At 39.3% G+C, this 18002-nt stretch overlaps 1 protein-coding gene across 1 annotated transcript in view; it reads left to right on the top strand.

Moving 5' to 3' along the window:
• The window catches only part of LOC140239662 (serine/threonine-protein kinase A-Raf-like), an 81577-nt gene that overhangs the window by 35489 nt on the left and 28086 nt on the right, over positions 1 to 18002 (top strand). Inside the window, exons 2-3 of the mRNA XM_072319495.1 lie at positions 2452 to 2553; positions 8359 to 8604. Coding sequence (XP_072175596.1) covers positions 2452 to 2553; positions 8359 to 8604 — 348 coding nt within the window. The remainder of the gene's footprint in view (positions 1 to 2451; positions 2554 to 8358; positions 8605 to 18002) is intronic.

The raw sequence follows: 18002 nt of genomic DNA on the forward strand, positions 1-18002 counted from the left end.
CCCACAACATTCCATATTTTACTGATATGTGACTGACATTTCTCCAGAGATCTATCAATGTTCTGTGTACCCTGATTGAATGGGAATTCCAAACCAGCTATTAGTTAGTCTGAAAGAAAGAGAAGAAACATTTTATAGGCACAACAGTGAACATTTGATCAAAATCAGATTTAAAAAAATAGGGAAGTTATGAAATTTATCAAAATAATGAAAAGCTCTGGTAATTTTTGCAAAACAGTGTTTGAACAGTTGCTGTGAATATGCAACATGATACAGGCTGATGATGTCACCTTACAGTTATCTATTGATTGTGCAAGAAAAAAAAAAAAACCCTGATGGAAATTGAATCTTTCTGCAACAAAAGTGTAAAAGACAATATCATTCCTGGCTGAACATCTTAGAAATAGTGATCAGTCAGAGATACTAGGATTTGAGACTAGGGCATAATTGCATTTGAACACAATAACTGGAAATTTAAAGATTTTGTGTACAAAGTATTTGGCAAGTTGTAAGGCGATAACATCATCAATGCACCAATAGCATATATTCATATTGAGAAGTGTTTTGTGACAATTAATAAAATGTCATAATTTCATAACCTCATTGATTTTTATCTGACTGATGAAATTTTCACTGTTGTGCTTTTAAAGTTTTAATCTTTATTCAAAGTAACTTTTAACAGTCTTTGTCGTATCTGCAAAGTGAAGTCATTCTGAATGACTAGATTTGATGATTTGTGAATGAAATATATTTCTAGACGAGTTGTCCCACAATGGTTATGTCACACATAAATAGTAATATTCCCTCAAGATAAGCTATTGGATCTATTAAAGTGCAGTATGAAGTTAAGTTGCCTGCCAAGACATTCTGCTGCGGGGGGAAAATCCCTTCGAATTACCCTTCCCGTAAATGAATCGTTCGTGCCACGCAAGCTCTCTATAGAGCTGCGAGCTCGGGTTTCAATGGCATGGTAGCCCACAGCGCTAAATATGTACACTAATTAGTGTCCATGTTTTGTCTATAAAAACCAGTTCATGTATCACTTTCCAGTTGGCATGCCACCACGCTGCAATTGCCAAGGATTTTGTCTTTGACAATGCCCAGTGTTGTCTTTTATTTTTAGTAGGACATCCAAGGCTGCGCAAAAAGAAAAAAGAAAAAATGAACAGGAGATCAAAAATACTAATTGGCACATTTTTAGACATCTAGATAGTATCTTTGGTTGGCCTACACTTGTAGATGCTACTTGCCCTAGTTTTCAAAATAGATTTGTAGCAATGGCATTGAAACATGACATACTGTAAAAGTGGAATTTCTTGCAAGGTGGAAATTTTTGTGCATTTTGCATAACATGAAACTAGTGTGAAATCAAAGTGCAAAAAGTTCTTCACTTGTAAAATGTAATATTCTATTGTATCTTGATTTCTTCACGTTTGCTAGTCCTCTGACATGCATGAATTTGCGTTTGTAGTGCAAACCAGTTTCCCGTCTTAAACCATATTATGTGCTGCCAAAGCCCTTAATCGCTATGACAGCAGTGAGGTGGAAGTGTTTGCTCAGTTGTCATGACAATCCAAGAAATTTAAAACATATAATTTCATCTTTACATGACTGAAAGCAAAAAATCACTCTTAGAAATTTCCACTTTTGCAGTACCAGTTTTGTAATACACTTTGTTCCAAATAGTAAAACACACTTTAATGTTGTACTTATATAGTGACACATTGTACTTGATCTTATATGGAAAAAAAACAAACCAAACAAACATCAGAAGTCGATCTAGATATTTTCATGTTTATTTTTCCCCTCCTGGGATGGGAGAATAAGACTTTGTGCAATGAAGCATAAATTTTGTAATTGAGCTTCTTATAGCAGGTACAAGTACAAGAAAGTCAACACGGCAAAAACTTACATCTATTATTCTGAGAGTTCCATTCCATAGTAAGTTGCTATGGTAACAGCTCTTGCTGCAATAGGAAGTATCATGGTAATGACAAGAATCCTGGTTCCTTGTTGGCTGTTGCTACGAGACATTGCTATTTAGCAAGAATTGGTATCATTAAACATTTTTTTTTTTTTTTTTTGTAATGAGACCAGGACGTGAAAGCAAATGACAGCGCTGTAGCTGTACAAAGGAATACCAAATGCTCTTTTACTGTTTATCTGTTTATGTTGCAGTTTGTGTGTATTGATAGATAGTCGAATACAACTTCTATACTGAAATATGATCATGGACAAGTTTCTACGCTATGACTGACTAATGAAAAACAAATCTTAACTTGGAGGTTTTTGCTGCAATACTATACCTGCTATGCTGATTATTAGCACGCACATGTAGATGGTTCTTTTGAGTGCATCCATCGAGAAAGAGTATTATGAATTGATGTCTAATTCATAACTGATGGTCACTCACTATTTTATTGTTTTTGTCTCCTTTGCTTGGTTCCACAGTTGAGGGCCATCCACATGCACATGGAGCTGACAAAGAAGAATCTAGAAGAGCTGATGGACCGGTTTGGCAAGACCCTTCCTCCACCACCAATATTCCTTGAGGTAAGCAATGGTGTCATTCACAGAATACCCCCCCCCCAAAAAAAAAAAAAAAAAAATAATAATAATAAATAAATAAATAAATAAAAAATGAAATAAAATAAATAAATAAATGATAATAATAAATGAATAAAATAAATGAATAAATTAATCAATCAATCAATCAATTGATTAATTAATTAAGACCTGAATACATGAATAAATAAGTAAATAGATAGATAGATAGATAGATAGATAAATGATAATAATAAATGAATAAAATAAATGAATAAATTAATCAATCAATCAATCAATTGATTAATTAATTAAGACCTGAATACATGAATAAATAAGTAAATAGATAGATAGATAGATAGATAGATAGATAAATAAATAAATAAATAAATAAATATATATATAATGATAATGCTAATGATAATTTTACAAGTTCAACAAAAATGTCTCTTCCAAGTGCATAGGATCCCAATAGGCAGGACTCTTCTCTGGTAACTGTGGCCTGGAGAGACGTGAGTGCAAGTCTTCTTGTAGGCCTTCTGTTGGTTGATTACAGGTTAAGTTCATTTAATGGTTACTGGGCTCGGCTAAGTGAATCGCGCATGAACGCGATAGCGGCAACATTTTCGCGAATGATAACTGATATATCACATATATTTCGCGCATTGTCCGTGTAAGAACTACGCAAACTACACAAAAATTACGTAAAACAGCGCAATACTGCGTAAACTCTTACGCGAAGCTGAGTTTTAAGCTGCTCAAAACCTTTAATCGCGTAAAGCACCGATCCTGCACACATCGACGGACAACTACGAAGGTTCCACGTCAGACAAACTCATGAAATGCACAAATCGCGCATGTATCGTGTAAGGCTTGAATTTCTTGTGTGATTCATGTGTTTACGTGACTTTTGGACTGTGTGACTGGGCCTTAACTATTTGTGTGCTTTGAGTGTCAATTGGCAACAGAAAACCCTATATGACATTGTGCACACTGTTTAACCCATATCAGGCCAACGCACCTGTGTACACAAACACCCAAGTGGCCCAGCACCGTTCGCGCACACACGCCGACAAACAGACAACTCTCCAAACAATCGCTCTTCATTAGCAAGCAATAAAAAAAACATAGACAAGTTATATATCATTTGAAAGAGGAAAACAATCTCTTTAATATGGTATATAACATGCCGCCATTCAATGCATAGTACAGTCATAGTACTCAGCGGAAGTGAATGATGTCATTCATATGTCATTTTATTCACTACAGGATATTCCGTATGTGGCCCCTGCAGCGTTCGGACGAACTATGGAATATCCCGTAGATGGCCCGATATGGGTTAAAGTCCCTGGCATAGAAGGGGTTAACAAAGTTAAGGGGGGAACAATCTTGGTTCTTTTCTTATACCAACCATGATACTTCCTGTAATTGAAAGTTTTATCAGACTGTCCAGGAGCTTTGGGACCATTTTTGTAATTAATGTCACTCCTCTGCCAATGAGCCATATGAAGTCAGTTTGCAAAAACTGTGTGAGCTACATTTATGCAAGTAAATGAATGAATGAATGAGTGGATTAGCATCAACAGATCAGTCAGTTATTTTTGTGAATGTATGAATGGATAAATCAGTGCATAAATGGGGTGAATGAATACGAAGTGTACATTGCAGTAAGGTAAAGCAGAAATTAGTATTGCAAGATAAAGAGGATTAATGACTTGGGTAATTTTGTGAAAGAGTGATTTTCTAGGACTTCAATTCTTCAAAGAACTGATAAATGTAAATCAGATACAATGTATATTTCATCTGGCACTTATCTCACATTTGTGCTGTGACTTGTTTGTTGTATGTGCTTCTGTCACTGCACAATGTGTGATGTAGTAAGGTCAGGATGGATGAATGGCATCATTCGTCAATTAAAAGAGGGTTGAGGGCTGGTCTGTGGTGCGGGAGATGCGTCGCCCGTCGTCCCCAGTGTGCGATCAGTGTGAGTCATGCCCTCGGGTAACCTCGAGTCTCCCATCTATATGTATCTCTCTGCTTTTTCTTTTTATCATATGACGGTCATAGATGTGCACATGTTTTGTTTACATGCTGAGTTGATGTCACTGGCGTAGAAGAGATTGTATTCTTCTTTGTATGACGTGACCTCTTATATGACCTTTAGCCATGCCGCGCAATAAACTATTTCTGTTATGGAATAAGTTTATAGAAGTTTCTTTTTCCACAGCGTAGTGACAAATCATTTTATTCATTTGCTCCTTTCAATTAGATTTCTGGGGCAGGATTTCTCTGAGCATCCAATAAGCTTTGTGGTTGTTAGGCAATCTTCTGTGAACAAAGCATGTGTCAAATTTGAATACTCAAGGAGTCCAGTTTGTGTACATTAGTTCTTGGCTATGCTTGCCTCGGAAAAGTTTTCTGGTTGTCATAAAAGGTCTTTGTTATAAAGGTGTATGCATGAAATGTTTATTAGAAAACCAGTCCATTTTCAGTCGTTACAAGAACAAAATGAGTCAGTGTTTTTGCAGTTCTACATAATTTTCTAAGACCTCTCTCACTGGAAGAGACGTTGCCGCAAATGATCAATCCACGTGATTCAAACGACTCGAAAGACAAAAAAAAAAAAGGCTTGTGCTAGCAACAAGAAGGCAACTCCAGGATGATGCCTGAGATGGCCCTAAACAACATGGCAACTTAGACCCCGTTTACAGTGCAGGGCTGGGTCGAGCCACGTCCGAGCCCAGCCTCAATTGCGGGGCTGAGCCCCGCAATTTTGTCCGTTTACACTGCCGGGCTCGGCCGCGCTTTTCATTCAAACCTTTCCATATTTTGTCGTAGTGGCGCGCTGCTTGTAAACAAACGCAGTTTGGTATAGTCTGGTTTTCAGACCCTTTGCCAACTGGATTCCGTTCCGACAAAGTCGCCGTTCGGGAAAAGGCCTTTGCAGGACAAAACTACCTTAAACTATACTAGTTTTCGACGTTGAGGGGGTTAATATCCTGAATAGCAAAATAGTACGGGCAGAGGGTCTTGAAGCCAGACTAAAATTGGCCGTGCAGTTTGTGTTTACACTGAGAAAAGGCCGGGCTCGGCCACGGCTCGGCTGCGGCCGAGACCACCTCCAGAGCGTGGGCAAATGCGTGGCCAATTTTGGCCCCGCATTTGGTCTTTTGCGCGTTTACACTAAAATGAAGGCGGGCTCGGCCACGGCCGAGCTGTGGCCCAGCCCCGCACTGTAAACGGGGTCCAATTCGCCCAGAAGTCGCGACTGGTGGAGACATTAGCAGTTGTGGAAACTTCTCCAAAATGTCTTCTCAGTCCCAGAGACATCTCCATCCATGGCATTTCAACATAGTCACCAGTAGATCTCCACAAGGTTGTAGAGACATCTCGGAGATGTTGCGGAGAAGCTCTGAAAACAGCTAGAGACTGGAGAAAGTCTCTGAAAAAAAAAAAAAAAAAATTGAACATGTTCGATTCTGTCAGGACTTTCTGGAGACCCAGCTAGTCTCTATGAGATGTTGTGGAGACATTGCTGAGACATCTCCACAGCCAGTGAGACTCGAGTCACCATCAGGTCACCACATAGCCTCCCAGCCAATGAGATACCTACGTAACATACTTGTCTGGAAATGTAGTCTTGGTCATTTTGAGGCCATAAAGAAAAATTTACCAGCCAAAAGGAATACAGATGAAATAAAGATGAATGACGGTGAAGTGTCAGAAAGTCGGCTTTTAGGTTTATGCATTTCTCATTTAGATATACTTTGTCCTATAAGCCCTTTCAAAGTTGTTTGAAATTTACTGCCTTCGTTGGTTAAGAGAGGTTGGTAGTGTGAGTAACCGGTCAACTTTTGTGGGAGAAAGGGGGTTCAGGACTCCCTGTCTTGCCCTGTCTGGCAACTGTGCAGATGCTAAGCACTGTATCAGGAGTGACATTGACTCAAATTCTGATTTTTTACAGCATAGGAAGATCAATATGACATGTGGCTGATGTCAGTTTGCCTTGTTGTTAGGAGCCCAGGTATGCCAGCCAATCTGGTTGCAGGTATGCCAGTCATGCGAACTGTTCTGATTTGAAGTCAAAGAAAAGCTTAAAATGCCAAGGGGATAGGGGTAGGGGTATTAGAAATAAAGAAGTGGGATCAACAAATAGAAAGTGAACTTAAGTGGAGATGAACAGTGTCTGGTGAGATGGGGGTCATCCATTTTGTTTTGTTTTGTTCTGTTTTACTGTTGTTTTTCAATATGTATTTCCCTTTTATTTGCTAAACATCACTCTCATAACAGTTGAATTTAGCTGGCTCAAACCTGCTACTCTCTCCTTTATACACAAATGATATTGAAAGTATTATAAGATTGCATTGTGCAAATACATGATGCAGTATATGATGGAAGTAGGTGTAGATTCATCTTTTAAAAAAAAAAAAACAGGTATTCTTAGAAACTTCGGAAAGGATTGTGTTGGGGGGGGGGGGTTAAAGTTTTAGAAAATGAGATGTGCGTAGCTCTCACAGAATACGTCACAGCTCCCATCTGTCACGTGGTAACGGCATCACTTGCATGGCACGAAGGCCAGGCACGGTGTCACGAGGGTAGAGGGGCATATTGGATTACGTCACTGGCATCGGGCGAATGACGTGATGGAGGGGGGAGGAGAATGCCCTGCGGAGGGAAACAGTGAGGGAGATGCACAGGGTAGGGTGATGGCATCCGAGGCTGGACAGGGAGGAGAAATGGGAGCGGGCACGGCTGGGATCACGTGGAGGAGGAGAAGAAGGATATTGAGAAGGGAAAGGAAAATTAGGGAGTGTCTAAACCCCCCTGAGAAAGGCACCTGATGAAGAAAAGATGCGAGGATGAATTATGGAAATCAGAGGAAATGGGATTTTATTGGAAATGCAAGTGTGTGGGTAGCTGATCCTCAAAGTTTGTACAGCAATTGTCTTTCGGAGAGTGAAAAAGGAGATGGGAGGATGTTGTCTAGAATTTGCATGATCATAGAAGTGACAGATTCTCAAACTCTTGACCTTAAGTTAGAGGAAATAAGGCTAACGGGAGAAGCTTTGCATGTTTGGGTGTGTATGTGGGAGGAGGGGTGTATTGTGTGTGATTGACCTAAAACTAGTAAAAGCTGTATGACATGGCATTATTATTTATTCATTTTTTTAGATAAATCAGTATGGTCTTTGTGTCTTTGTCTTTGTGTCAGTCAATCACAATGAGCTATTGATCTGTATGAACTATGGATATGTTCCAGACATACAACTTTGTAGATTTTGAAACACAAGCAGCTACAAAATGTTTTAATGCTATGGAAATTACAATGTATTATCTCTGTTGGAGTCTTGAATAATGACCAAAACACAATGTTTTGTAGAGAGTTAATTTCAGATAAGACATTGATGTCGTTTTACAAATTACTTTCATTCTTGCTTGTGTCTATACACACTGAACATTGTAAGAAAAATAAAAACCTCTTGTCCTGAAATGAGAATATGTTGTTGAACCAACGGTGTAAAACTACATTACAGGTATATATGATTTCTACAAATAAAAATGCCTCCCCTGTCTATGCATAGCTGTTGGTATTATTGTAGTTTTCATGGTCTTCAGAATACCTCAGAATACATGTAGTTCAAATTTTGCAAAATTTTACAAAGTCACATGATTGAGAACATTTTATTCTAACTCGTGTGTCAAAGTGATCGAGTCTGAAATTTGATTTTGTCCTAAATTACTCTAGGGTTAAAAAAAAAAAAAAAAAATCAATATCAATTACCCTGCTTTACCTGTCTCATATCTTTTTCATAGGAATACCAAGACTTGACGGAGAAGTTGAACCAGCTGCAGATCCAGGAGCAGAAGATCAACAATGAGATGAGTAATGGGCACACCTCCCCCAACCCCCCTTCCACCCCGCCCCCTGAACCCGAGGGCTTCAAGCTGCAGCCGGTGCCGCACAAGGGGGAGGTCACGACGACGACTACGACAGGTCATCCGAGGTCACCGCACAGCCAGCCAGTCAGGGCGCATCTGCCGAACCAACAGAGAACATCGGTGAGAGAAAAAAAGGAGATCTCATTTTTCTGGGAATTTGTGTTTCACTGTGCTGTCAGAAAGGGGTTGGGTGGGATGGGTTGGGAGGGATATTCTCATAGGAGAGCAGTGGCTTGTAGAAGACCCTACGTTTCATTTCCTTGTATGGTAGGGAGTGTCTCAAATTCACAAAGCCTTGCGCATTTATAGCTGCCAGCCCCTATGATAAGCCTTTTCCTTGGGGTGTGGTTGTAGAGTGGTATTGATTTTTCTGGGTGAATGAGATGTTCCACACATTCCTTTTGTGATGACAGAACATAGTCTTTTCTTTTTAGGGGGGTGGGGGGGGGAGGTGGGGGGGGGGTGGGGGTAGGAGGTGGTATTTCTCTTCAATTGGTATGTAAGTTTTGATTGATCAAGAATGTCACAGTTACATTTATTTATTTATCGAGAATGTCACAGTTACACTTGAGCTGTCTATTATGCAACGCTGCATACTGGCACTGGTCCGACGGTCCCTACCTAGTAAAAATCACTGTCGGATTAGTAACTTTGTGGGCATTGGACCAGTTACAAAATGGAAAAACTAGGTACCTGCTGGTCGACAGACAGGTCAGACTAGTAGAAAAAATAGCTGAGTATGCAACCCTGTATATTATTTCTCTTCCCTTTTCTTGTGGTCATATTTTGAGGTTCACATCATATTCAGTAAACCAGAAGGCAGTACCCTTCAGTTGCAGGCTTTCTGAGGTCCTAGTTGAATCCCTTGGAAGATTCCATAGTATATTCAGATAGGGTTCATGATAGTTAATATGATTGTTTATAGTTCTTCTTGACTTTGTACTCCTGTGTACTGTGTACTGTGTACTGAGAAGTAACCATGACACAAATGAAAGCATACACAGCAAATGAGGCTCACATCATGAAACAGAGGTGAATTGATTAGAACTCATAAGATGCCAATGTTGATATGATGGAACCCCGTTGAAGAGGGGAGTGGATTAGGCTGACAGAAGGGTCTGACCTTGCCCTTGAATCATGTGTGGCATTCTTGGTGGCTGCTGAGTTGTAGGTTGATTGAGTCTTTGCCAGGGGAGTCCCAGGCATGTAAAAAAAAAAAATGTTTTATATTTCCAGTGTGCTCCCCAAATAATTTGTTACGTTGTCGTCATAAAGTTGTCGTCATAAAGCAATGCACAAAGAACCTCCTCAGAGCAAGGCTTGGGCTGATTGATCCATTTTATTTTGAGATACACCTCATAGATCAGTGACGTCACTTGCATCATGTGAGGTTCCCTGAAAACTTGTCCATGTTCTTAGAAATGTAATTGGTGCTCAGCAATGCTGGACGACACCAACAATGCAAAGAAAACAAGACATAAGGAGCAGACAAGAGCATGCTCACGGATATAACTACTGTAAAACCAGAAGCCTTTACAGCATGAAACTTTCACGAATTCTGACCCATGGCATGAAACTTTCAGGAATTGGCAACCTACAAAAAAGGTTATAGGTTTCCTTCATACTCGTATATAAAGTGCAAGTATTATGCAGGGATTTGTTGAGCTTTAGCATGCATTTTACCTCAGTTAATCATGGCTCTTTGCAAAATTTGTGAAGGTTTCAAGCAGGCGAAAGTTTCTGGTTTTACAGTATCATTTTTCTGGGTCTTCAACTCATACCATGCATGTCCCAGCCCCCTGTCTCTCCTTGTCTGTCTTTGTCTGCTGTTTTATCATTTCATTCTTGATTATATGCTTCCAAACTGCTTATTAGAGGTTGAGGTCCTTGTTTGCTTGAGTTTTATGTGGCAGATGTCTGAAATATAATGACAGTTACATCCATCTACCTTTTACTGTGGTCAAATTCTTTTTTTTTTTTTTTTTTTTTAAAGGAGGGATGATTTTCTTTTGTGGTACAAATATATTCAGATAATGTGTATATTCAAACACTGCATTTATCAGTCTCATCAGTTGTCATCCTAGCAATCAAACACAACGGTAGATTTGTCACTCTTATATCAGTGGGGGGATGCCTGAAGTGGTAGATGAGAAAGAGATCGAGAAAAATCAGAGAACATGGCCAAAATGAAGCCAACGTCATTTCTCCCCGTCGAATGAGGATGTGGGTTAAATGAGAAAACTAACGACAGATTGTGGGATTTCAAAAGTCGTCTACAAATTAAATTTGTGGCTGTTAAAGGAGAGAAATAAAGAGACAGAGTAAAGAGAGCTGGTAAATCGAGGGCCTCTTCAGTTTTACAATGGTCGAGGCTGTAGTGGTTAATTAGCCAGACTTGAAACATGCTAATATCCACAAGACCCCCCATCCCCCATCCCCCATCCCCCCCCCCCCCCCCCAAGATCAACTCCCAAGTGGTTTGATCCATCACGCCGTCGTTCAAAAGCCCACGTGAATGATAATTTCTCAGACCTGGTTATCGGGAATCCTGCGTCCAAGTGAGCGGCATTATGTTCCCAAATGTCAAGCTGTCAATAGGCGTTTGTGATAACGCCTACTTTGATGGCGGGGTGAGGCACGACTCGGTCTGCGCCCGTATTCAAATTTGACGTCTCGAGTCTCGGCACAAAAAAAAAAAAACGGTCCTTGGAAATACGCTAGAAGCTCGTATGTGACACAATGAGCAGTAGGCAGTGTTTATTAAATGCGTGACTGACACGAATGAGCCAAGTACATGTATTCTTCAAGCTCTTATAACATCCCAGTAAGGGGTGGTAGGTTTGCAAATGAATTCAGCAGTTGATAGTAGAAATGGAATGGATACTGAAGAAGCCAATAACGAAATTAAGATATATTATAGTTAAATTGAAGATATTTTGGCTCATACAGTACTTCCTTTCCAGTCTGTGTAAGGCCTGCTTTAGCTCAGCATCACATTCACCTAGAAATACTGTTATCCCATGTATGGGTAATTGTGCCCTTTTAACAAATCATTACCTGAAAGCAAAACAAAATTCTAAAACGTTTAATGATAATAATGAAATAAGGGTAGTATGTACAGTTGTGTCTAAAATGTGTAATACAGACTGAATGCAAAATGCTGCAGTAATGACAGTTTACTGCATTGTCATGCATAGTGCATGAAGTACCTGGTTTATTTCAATAATTTTCCATCTTTGTCACTTTTTATCATGCAGTGCACAAAATGTGTCATGTATGATGGATTTCTACGTAGCTGTTTATTTCCCTGATGGCTGAACAGAAGTTCAGCTTTGTGTATGAAATGCTAACTGGTTTGCTTTGCAAGTTGCATAAATTTCGTTACGAAACTTTACTATCCATTTCATCGCAATAGGTGAATTGATATCCACAAGAAACAATGCAGGTTTCATAATGGACAAATCTCCTGGCATGCTTTGTGTAAAATTGCAATAGTGGTCCCTGCAGCGCTGTGTGAGCCACGGCAATGTTTGGAGTCTGCCATTAGAAACTACCCATCCCAGGGTAGTGTGTGTGCAGTGCCAGTGCTTGCCCAGGGCAGTCTCATGAATAATTCAAAAGGCATATTAGCCTGCTTTAAAGCTGTTTCGTTTAGCTGTGCACTAGCGCATGTAGCGTACATGCATGTGTTTGTGTGTGTGTGTGTGTGTGTGTGTGTGTGTGTGTGTATGTGTGTGTGTGTGTGTGTGTGTGCAGTCAATGAAACAAAGGTAAGCTGGGTGGTGGCAACACTGAAAAGCCGTGAGGTCATGAGTAGTATGTTGAGAGTGGGTACATTAATGATGCCAATTTGCAACTGATAAATATATGCCTGGGCAAAGCTACTTGAGGCTCCTCAAGCTGTAATCAAGCAATGGCCAATGACACTTGAAGAGGAGTGCAAATCTTAAAGTGCATCATTAAGAAAGTAAAGCAAGGATTTCATAGCAGTGAAGCTGATTCTGTCCTAGGATTTAATTTCTCCCTGCTGGGATTTCTCTGAATAGTGGTTTGCATTTTTCATGTCAATTTTAAATTTTCTTACAGACTTCAGACCAGTGTCCTTAGAATTTCATGCAATAAGTTTCTTGGCACAAAACCAAACCAAACAAAGCTACACTAGAAACTAGAGTAATGTAAATTACTATCATATATATGCTCTTATCCATGTTAATACAGATTTCAATGTATTTTAAGAATGTTGTACCTTCATGTTAATACTTTATTTCTGGCTTTGATTGAAAAAAAAAAGAAGAAAATTAGTAGATGTTGTTATTGTTCTTTTTTGTTTGCATGTTTGTTGTTGTTGTTTTTTTATTTGCTGAATAAAGCAGTAGAAATGCACTCGTTGCAATTTACATGATGTCACAAAAACAGCCGGGACCCTTTGGTCAGTTGCTGTAGCGGCTTGATTGAAATGACATCTTGCAATATGAAATGATGATGATAAAATACCCAGCTGAACAAAGATAAACAGCATCAGGAGTTGGATACAAAGAGAGGCAACAGCATCATGCCTTAAGCATGTGATGAACGCATAACACGTCAGTGCCAAAATATTTATTTATATCCTTCTGTTTCTTTTGTTGCTGTTTGTTTGTTTGTTTGTTTTTCTCTTTGTAGATTTGTGTTACACACACACACACACACACACACACACACACCTATGGTGTCGTTATTGTTGTCTCTGGGATAAACGAGCCTTCATAATAACTGTCCATTTTCCTTGTTGTCACAGATAATCTTCCTAGAATTTTGTTACACTGCAAATACAACAAACAGAAGATGAAGAAAAAAAAAAACAACTTAAAGTAAAGGGATATGCAATGTAAAAATCTATTCACTGAAGATTTAAATGTAAACTTAAGAAAACCCAAACAAACAACATGAGCCATAAGCTGTGCCCGTGTGATAACCATGCAAATTAGTGCTTTCGCATGAGGTTTCTCTTTTCGCTCTCTTTATTACGTGCGTTTTGTGGCGAGTCCCCCTCCCTCCCGTAATCGTCCGTGGCCTGGGGATTCTTGGGAGAGAAAAGGGCCGTCGATGTCTGTTGCAATTTACAATGAGAATGTGACAGGGTTTTTTGATGACAACTCGGTTCATTTATGAGTCTTCTCTCTATCCTCCCCAACTCTCTCTCTCCATCCTCCCCAACTCTCTCTCTCCCTGACTTTTTCTCTCACACTCTCGTCTTTTACTACCCTTGCCTCAGCCAGGGAGGCTAAAAACCGAAACTGCCGTGAAATTCTTTCGTGTGCATCACTGCGCAGCCTTCTTTGGACTCGTCGCATTACGGTTTCGGGCGTTCGGCCGATTTGTATCTTGCTTAATACGTTCCTTGACGGGATAGATTTTGTTACTAGGTTTTGACAGTGCCCTGCAAGTATAGTCATTCAAACAGTATCATGACAGATAATATAATCTACCATTGTTTGTTGACAGTATTCAAAAGGAAAACATGAACACTTCAATATCAGTGGAGGATTTGAAGAGACGCATTGTGGGGTGCGTTTATCAACTTTTTTTTTTGTGGCAGAAACAGGTTTTCCGAACGGCTTTCAGGGATTTTTTTTTTTTAGAGATGATAAACACAAAGTTGTTTTGTTTATGGGGTTCGGAAAGCCTTTTTCAAAACCGCAAATTTGTGCTTTCCGAAACAGGTTTCAGCCAGAAACGCATTTCTAGAAGCGAGATAGACGCAAAGCTGTTTTGAAATGACTTTGTACTGCGGTTAGGAACCATGTGTTTCCGGTTTCTGAAAAACGCGCACCATGCCAAGTACATATGTGTACATCACACATAGCACAATGGGTATTAAGCACGCGCCATATATGACCCCTTCTCCTCGGGTCAAACAGCACAATGCAGCTGTGCAGTGACAAGGCCAGTTTTTGCGTTGGCGATGAATGGATAAATGCAACTTATTTTGGAAGCGGTTGTAAAGGGCTTTGGAAACGACTTTTGATAGCGGGTAAGGAAAACCGTTTCAAACTGGGGAAAGATGATAAACGCAGCCTAGGATTGCATGATATAGGAGCTGTAAGATGGGCAGATGCAGCCTTCAAGTTTTTGTTACCATATTTCAGTGCAATAAAAAGGGGAACATGATAGTTGATAGCTATCCCCTCCCCGTACCTAGAGCAGGTAATTGTATCTGCTTTCAATGGATGACTGTAGTCCCTTATAGTTTGGGCTCACTTTTAGCCCAATCATATCTAGTAGGTATACTTCAAGCTAAATAAACCAACTGGAAGTTGCTAGTTTTTATAGCTGGCATTCAATGCGTATAGTGTAGGTGAGAACTTTGGCATGCATTCTAATTTTCATGAATTTTGGCTCTTTGCTAAATTTGTGAAAATGTCATGCACGCAAATATTTCTGGTTTTACAGTACCATCCCATCTTCTGACTTGTGAAAGCTCTTCAATGTTGAATGGACTTAAAATTAGATAGATGTGAGGATTTACCATGGACATGTGCCATTTCATCTTCTGGCGTGTGAAAGCACTTACAATAAGTTAAATGGACATGGAATTGGATAAATAGAGAGGGGAGGAAAAATAACATTGTTGTATCAACTTAAAAGGCCAGTATTCAAGAACTTAAAAATGATTAATCAAAACAGTGCGCCAAAGCAATTTCCTTTTAAATTCTGTTCAGTTTTGTGAAGAACATACATATGTATGGTTGCTAAAAATCATATCTTGCATACGAAAACACATGATGGCATCAATACCATTTTTGTGCATAGTGAGTGGCTATCAAGTATGTAATTATTGATTTGCTGGGTGATAATCAGTTGATCACGTGAACAAGACAAGAATTATATTTGGCAGTAACCCACCTACATTTTGAGAGTGCATTCTGAATAGGTTGGTTTACATATGTATTTAAATTTGGAGATTTTTTTTTTCCCGTTTGAGGACCCAAACAAGCTATTCCATCTACGTATAGATATGCAATGCATTTGGATATTTTGCATGTATTTGTTGTTGCTATGTTGGGCAAGCCTCGGGCAAGTTTTCCGGTAATCAGGTAAAAGCCATAAATGTATGCGTAAATTTGAGTATATTAGTAAACCAGTCTGTTGGCAATCGTCAGGGCATGTATACTCTCAATATGCTTTGCTCTGTCTTTGATAACGTTCATTAACCCATTAAAGACCAACCCTGAGTTTGCTTAATCAGATATCTGTGGAAAATGAGTGTTATCTAGCAAAATCAGCGTGTCCTCAGTGGGTTAAATTGGGGGTGTTAATGGCGACATTCCAGTAGGTCAATTTCGATGTGAATTTATATTTTGTATTTGTCACACAACCATATGGTAATTCAGCATACCGCTCGCATGTGTAGATGTTTTTATGTATGCAAATTGGTTCCTTCTGCACTTGCTACAAATCACAAGCCTCAGGGGGAGGCCCAGACTGGTTTTGACTGTTTTCACGCGGGTCGAGAAACATACTTGCAATGCTAAATTACAATTATGATTACAATGCCAATTAGAATTATCGTCTCTACATACATGATTGAGGAAGGCTTCACGGATTCTACGGTTTTGAATATTTTAGAGCAAGGAGGGGAGGTGTGGCTTCTTTCCGAGTTCCCTTCAGTCACTTGTGAGCGGTAAGGAGCACGTTTTTTCTGCAGATGTGGTTAAAAGGTCACCATAAGCTTTGCTCCCCAAACCACGATTTGGAGGTCAATCCGTACACATGACAGTTTCATTCCGTAATAAGGAGAATCGTCACTGGAAAACACCTCCAGATCATTTGAATTATGATTCAAATCACCCTACGCAATTCCAGTTTGCGTGTACACATGGCCAAAGTGTGTCATTTGAATTAGGATTCTTGTGATGGATCACTAGAATTGTGATTCAAGTATTATGCACACTCGGTTCAGGTGAAAACACTCTTTGACTCGAATTTTGCTTAACCCCTGAAGTCTTGGGGGGGGGGAGAATTTTAACAGAAAGTATCTGCTTATCAACTAAATGTCATCGTTTAGTTGCCACCTCTGGAATTCACTGCATATCTTGTGGTGAAAGATTAAATGGAACTGGTAAAATTCATAAAATTTGCACAAAACTAGAAACTAATAACATTACACATTTGCCAGTTTGACTGAGAAAAAAGAACATAAATGTCCCTACTGTGCTGTAAATGCATCGCCATTTGAAGAATCAGCTATAGATTTAGCAATTAACAAGCTTTTTCAAATTCTTCAACTGAAACAGGAATTGTATATGAAGGACATTTGACTTGAATGAATGAATATTTTTACTATACCTTAGAAAAACACTAGCATTGAATATTAAGAATAGTAAATAATAGAAATTTTTTTAATTAAACAGTGGCATTGAATATTAAAAATAGTAGATAATAGAGATTTTAACAATGAAACCCAACCACAGACATGTACAATCTACATCAGTGGTATCTAAGCACTGATGGGTTGAAAAACAGATTTGACAAATCTCCCTGTTTTTACAGGAGCCTCCCTGAAATATAAACTGTTTCTTCATTTCTTTACAAAGAATGTAAAAGCCCTTCATCTCCCTGCCTCCCCCACCCCCTCCTGATTTTTAAAGTTCTTATTTTCTGTTGAGATGCATGTAATGCACAAGCACAGTATCTCTCTTATAGTTTATTATATTATTCTCCCTGAGTTTTGATGCATGCATGCATGTTTGCGGCCCTGGGAACACCTTGTGAGGGAACTTGAATAAAGTGTGAATACTGATCAGAAGAAAAAAAAATGGTCTGTCTTGTACTTGTGACTTAATAGAACAGTTGGTGAAGAAAAGAAAAACGGAAGGGTGGGACTGTATTTAGTGATTTGTGCGTAAATGGCGAACATGAGCACTTTGCATAACAGCAAGACCAAGACAGAGAAGAGCAACAACAAAAAAAGTGCATTGCGCACAGAATGAGTTGCCAAGTAACCTGAGAAGTGTCGGAGCACATACCAGGCATAGCGCGGCAAACGTTGACCTCTCATGGGATGACACACATTCTCAGCTATACAGCTTTATAGAATGTGAGGGTATGGTGGTATGTAAGCATGATTTGCATTCACGCATGTCTCTTTGAAAAAAAAAAAATCCCAGTCCGTTATTATCGACACGCAAAAGACGTGCATTCTCCCAAGTATCGGTGCCTTGTGTGAGTGAGGTCTTCTCCAGCCGGGTATTTATAGAGATCAGCATTGCACAATCTCAGTTCGCTTCTCACCAGAAAATTGAGTTTTAAAGACTTTGTCATCGAATTGTGCCGCAGGACTTGAAAGTGAATCATAGTGTCTGTGAGATTATTTGGGATATATATCACCTATCACTTTCAAAAATATTCTTTTTGTAAAAAAAAATAAATAAATAATAATAATAAGTTTGGTGTTCTCCCCATCTTTCTCTCACCCCTTGATAAAAAAAGATGTTAAAGGGGTGGTACAGTATTGGTGGAGATGAGAATTGGGCTTT

The sequence above is a fragment of the Diadema setosum genome, chromosome 2, assembly GCF_964275005.1.
Source record: "Diadema setosum chromosome 2, eeDiaSeto1, whole genome shotgun sequence".
Taxonomy (NCBI): Eukaryota; Metazoa; Echinodermata; class Echinoidea; order Diadematoida; family Diadematidae; genus Diadema; species Diadema setosum.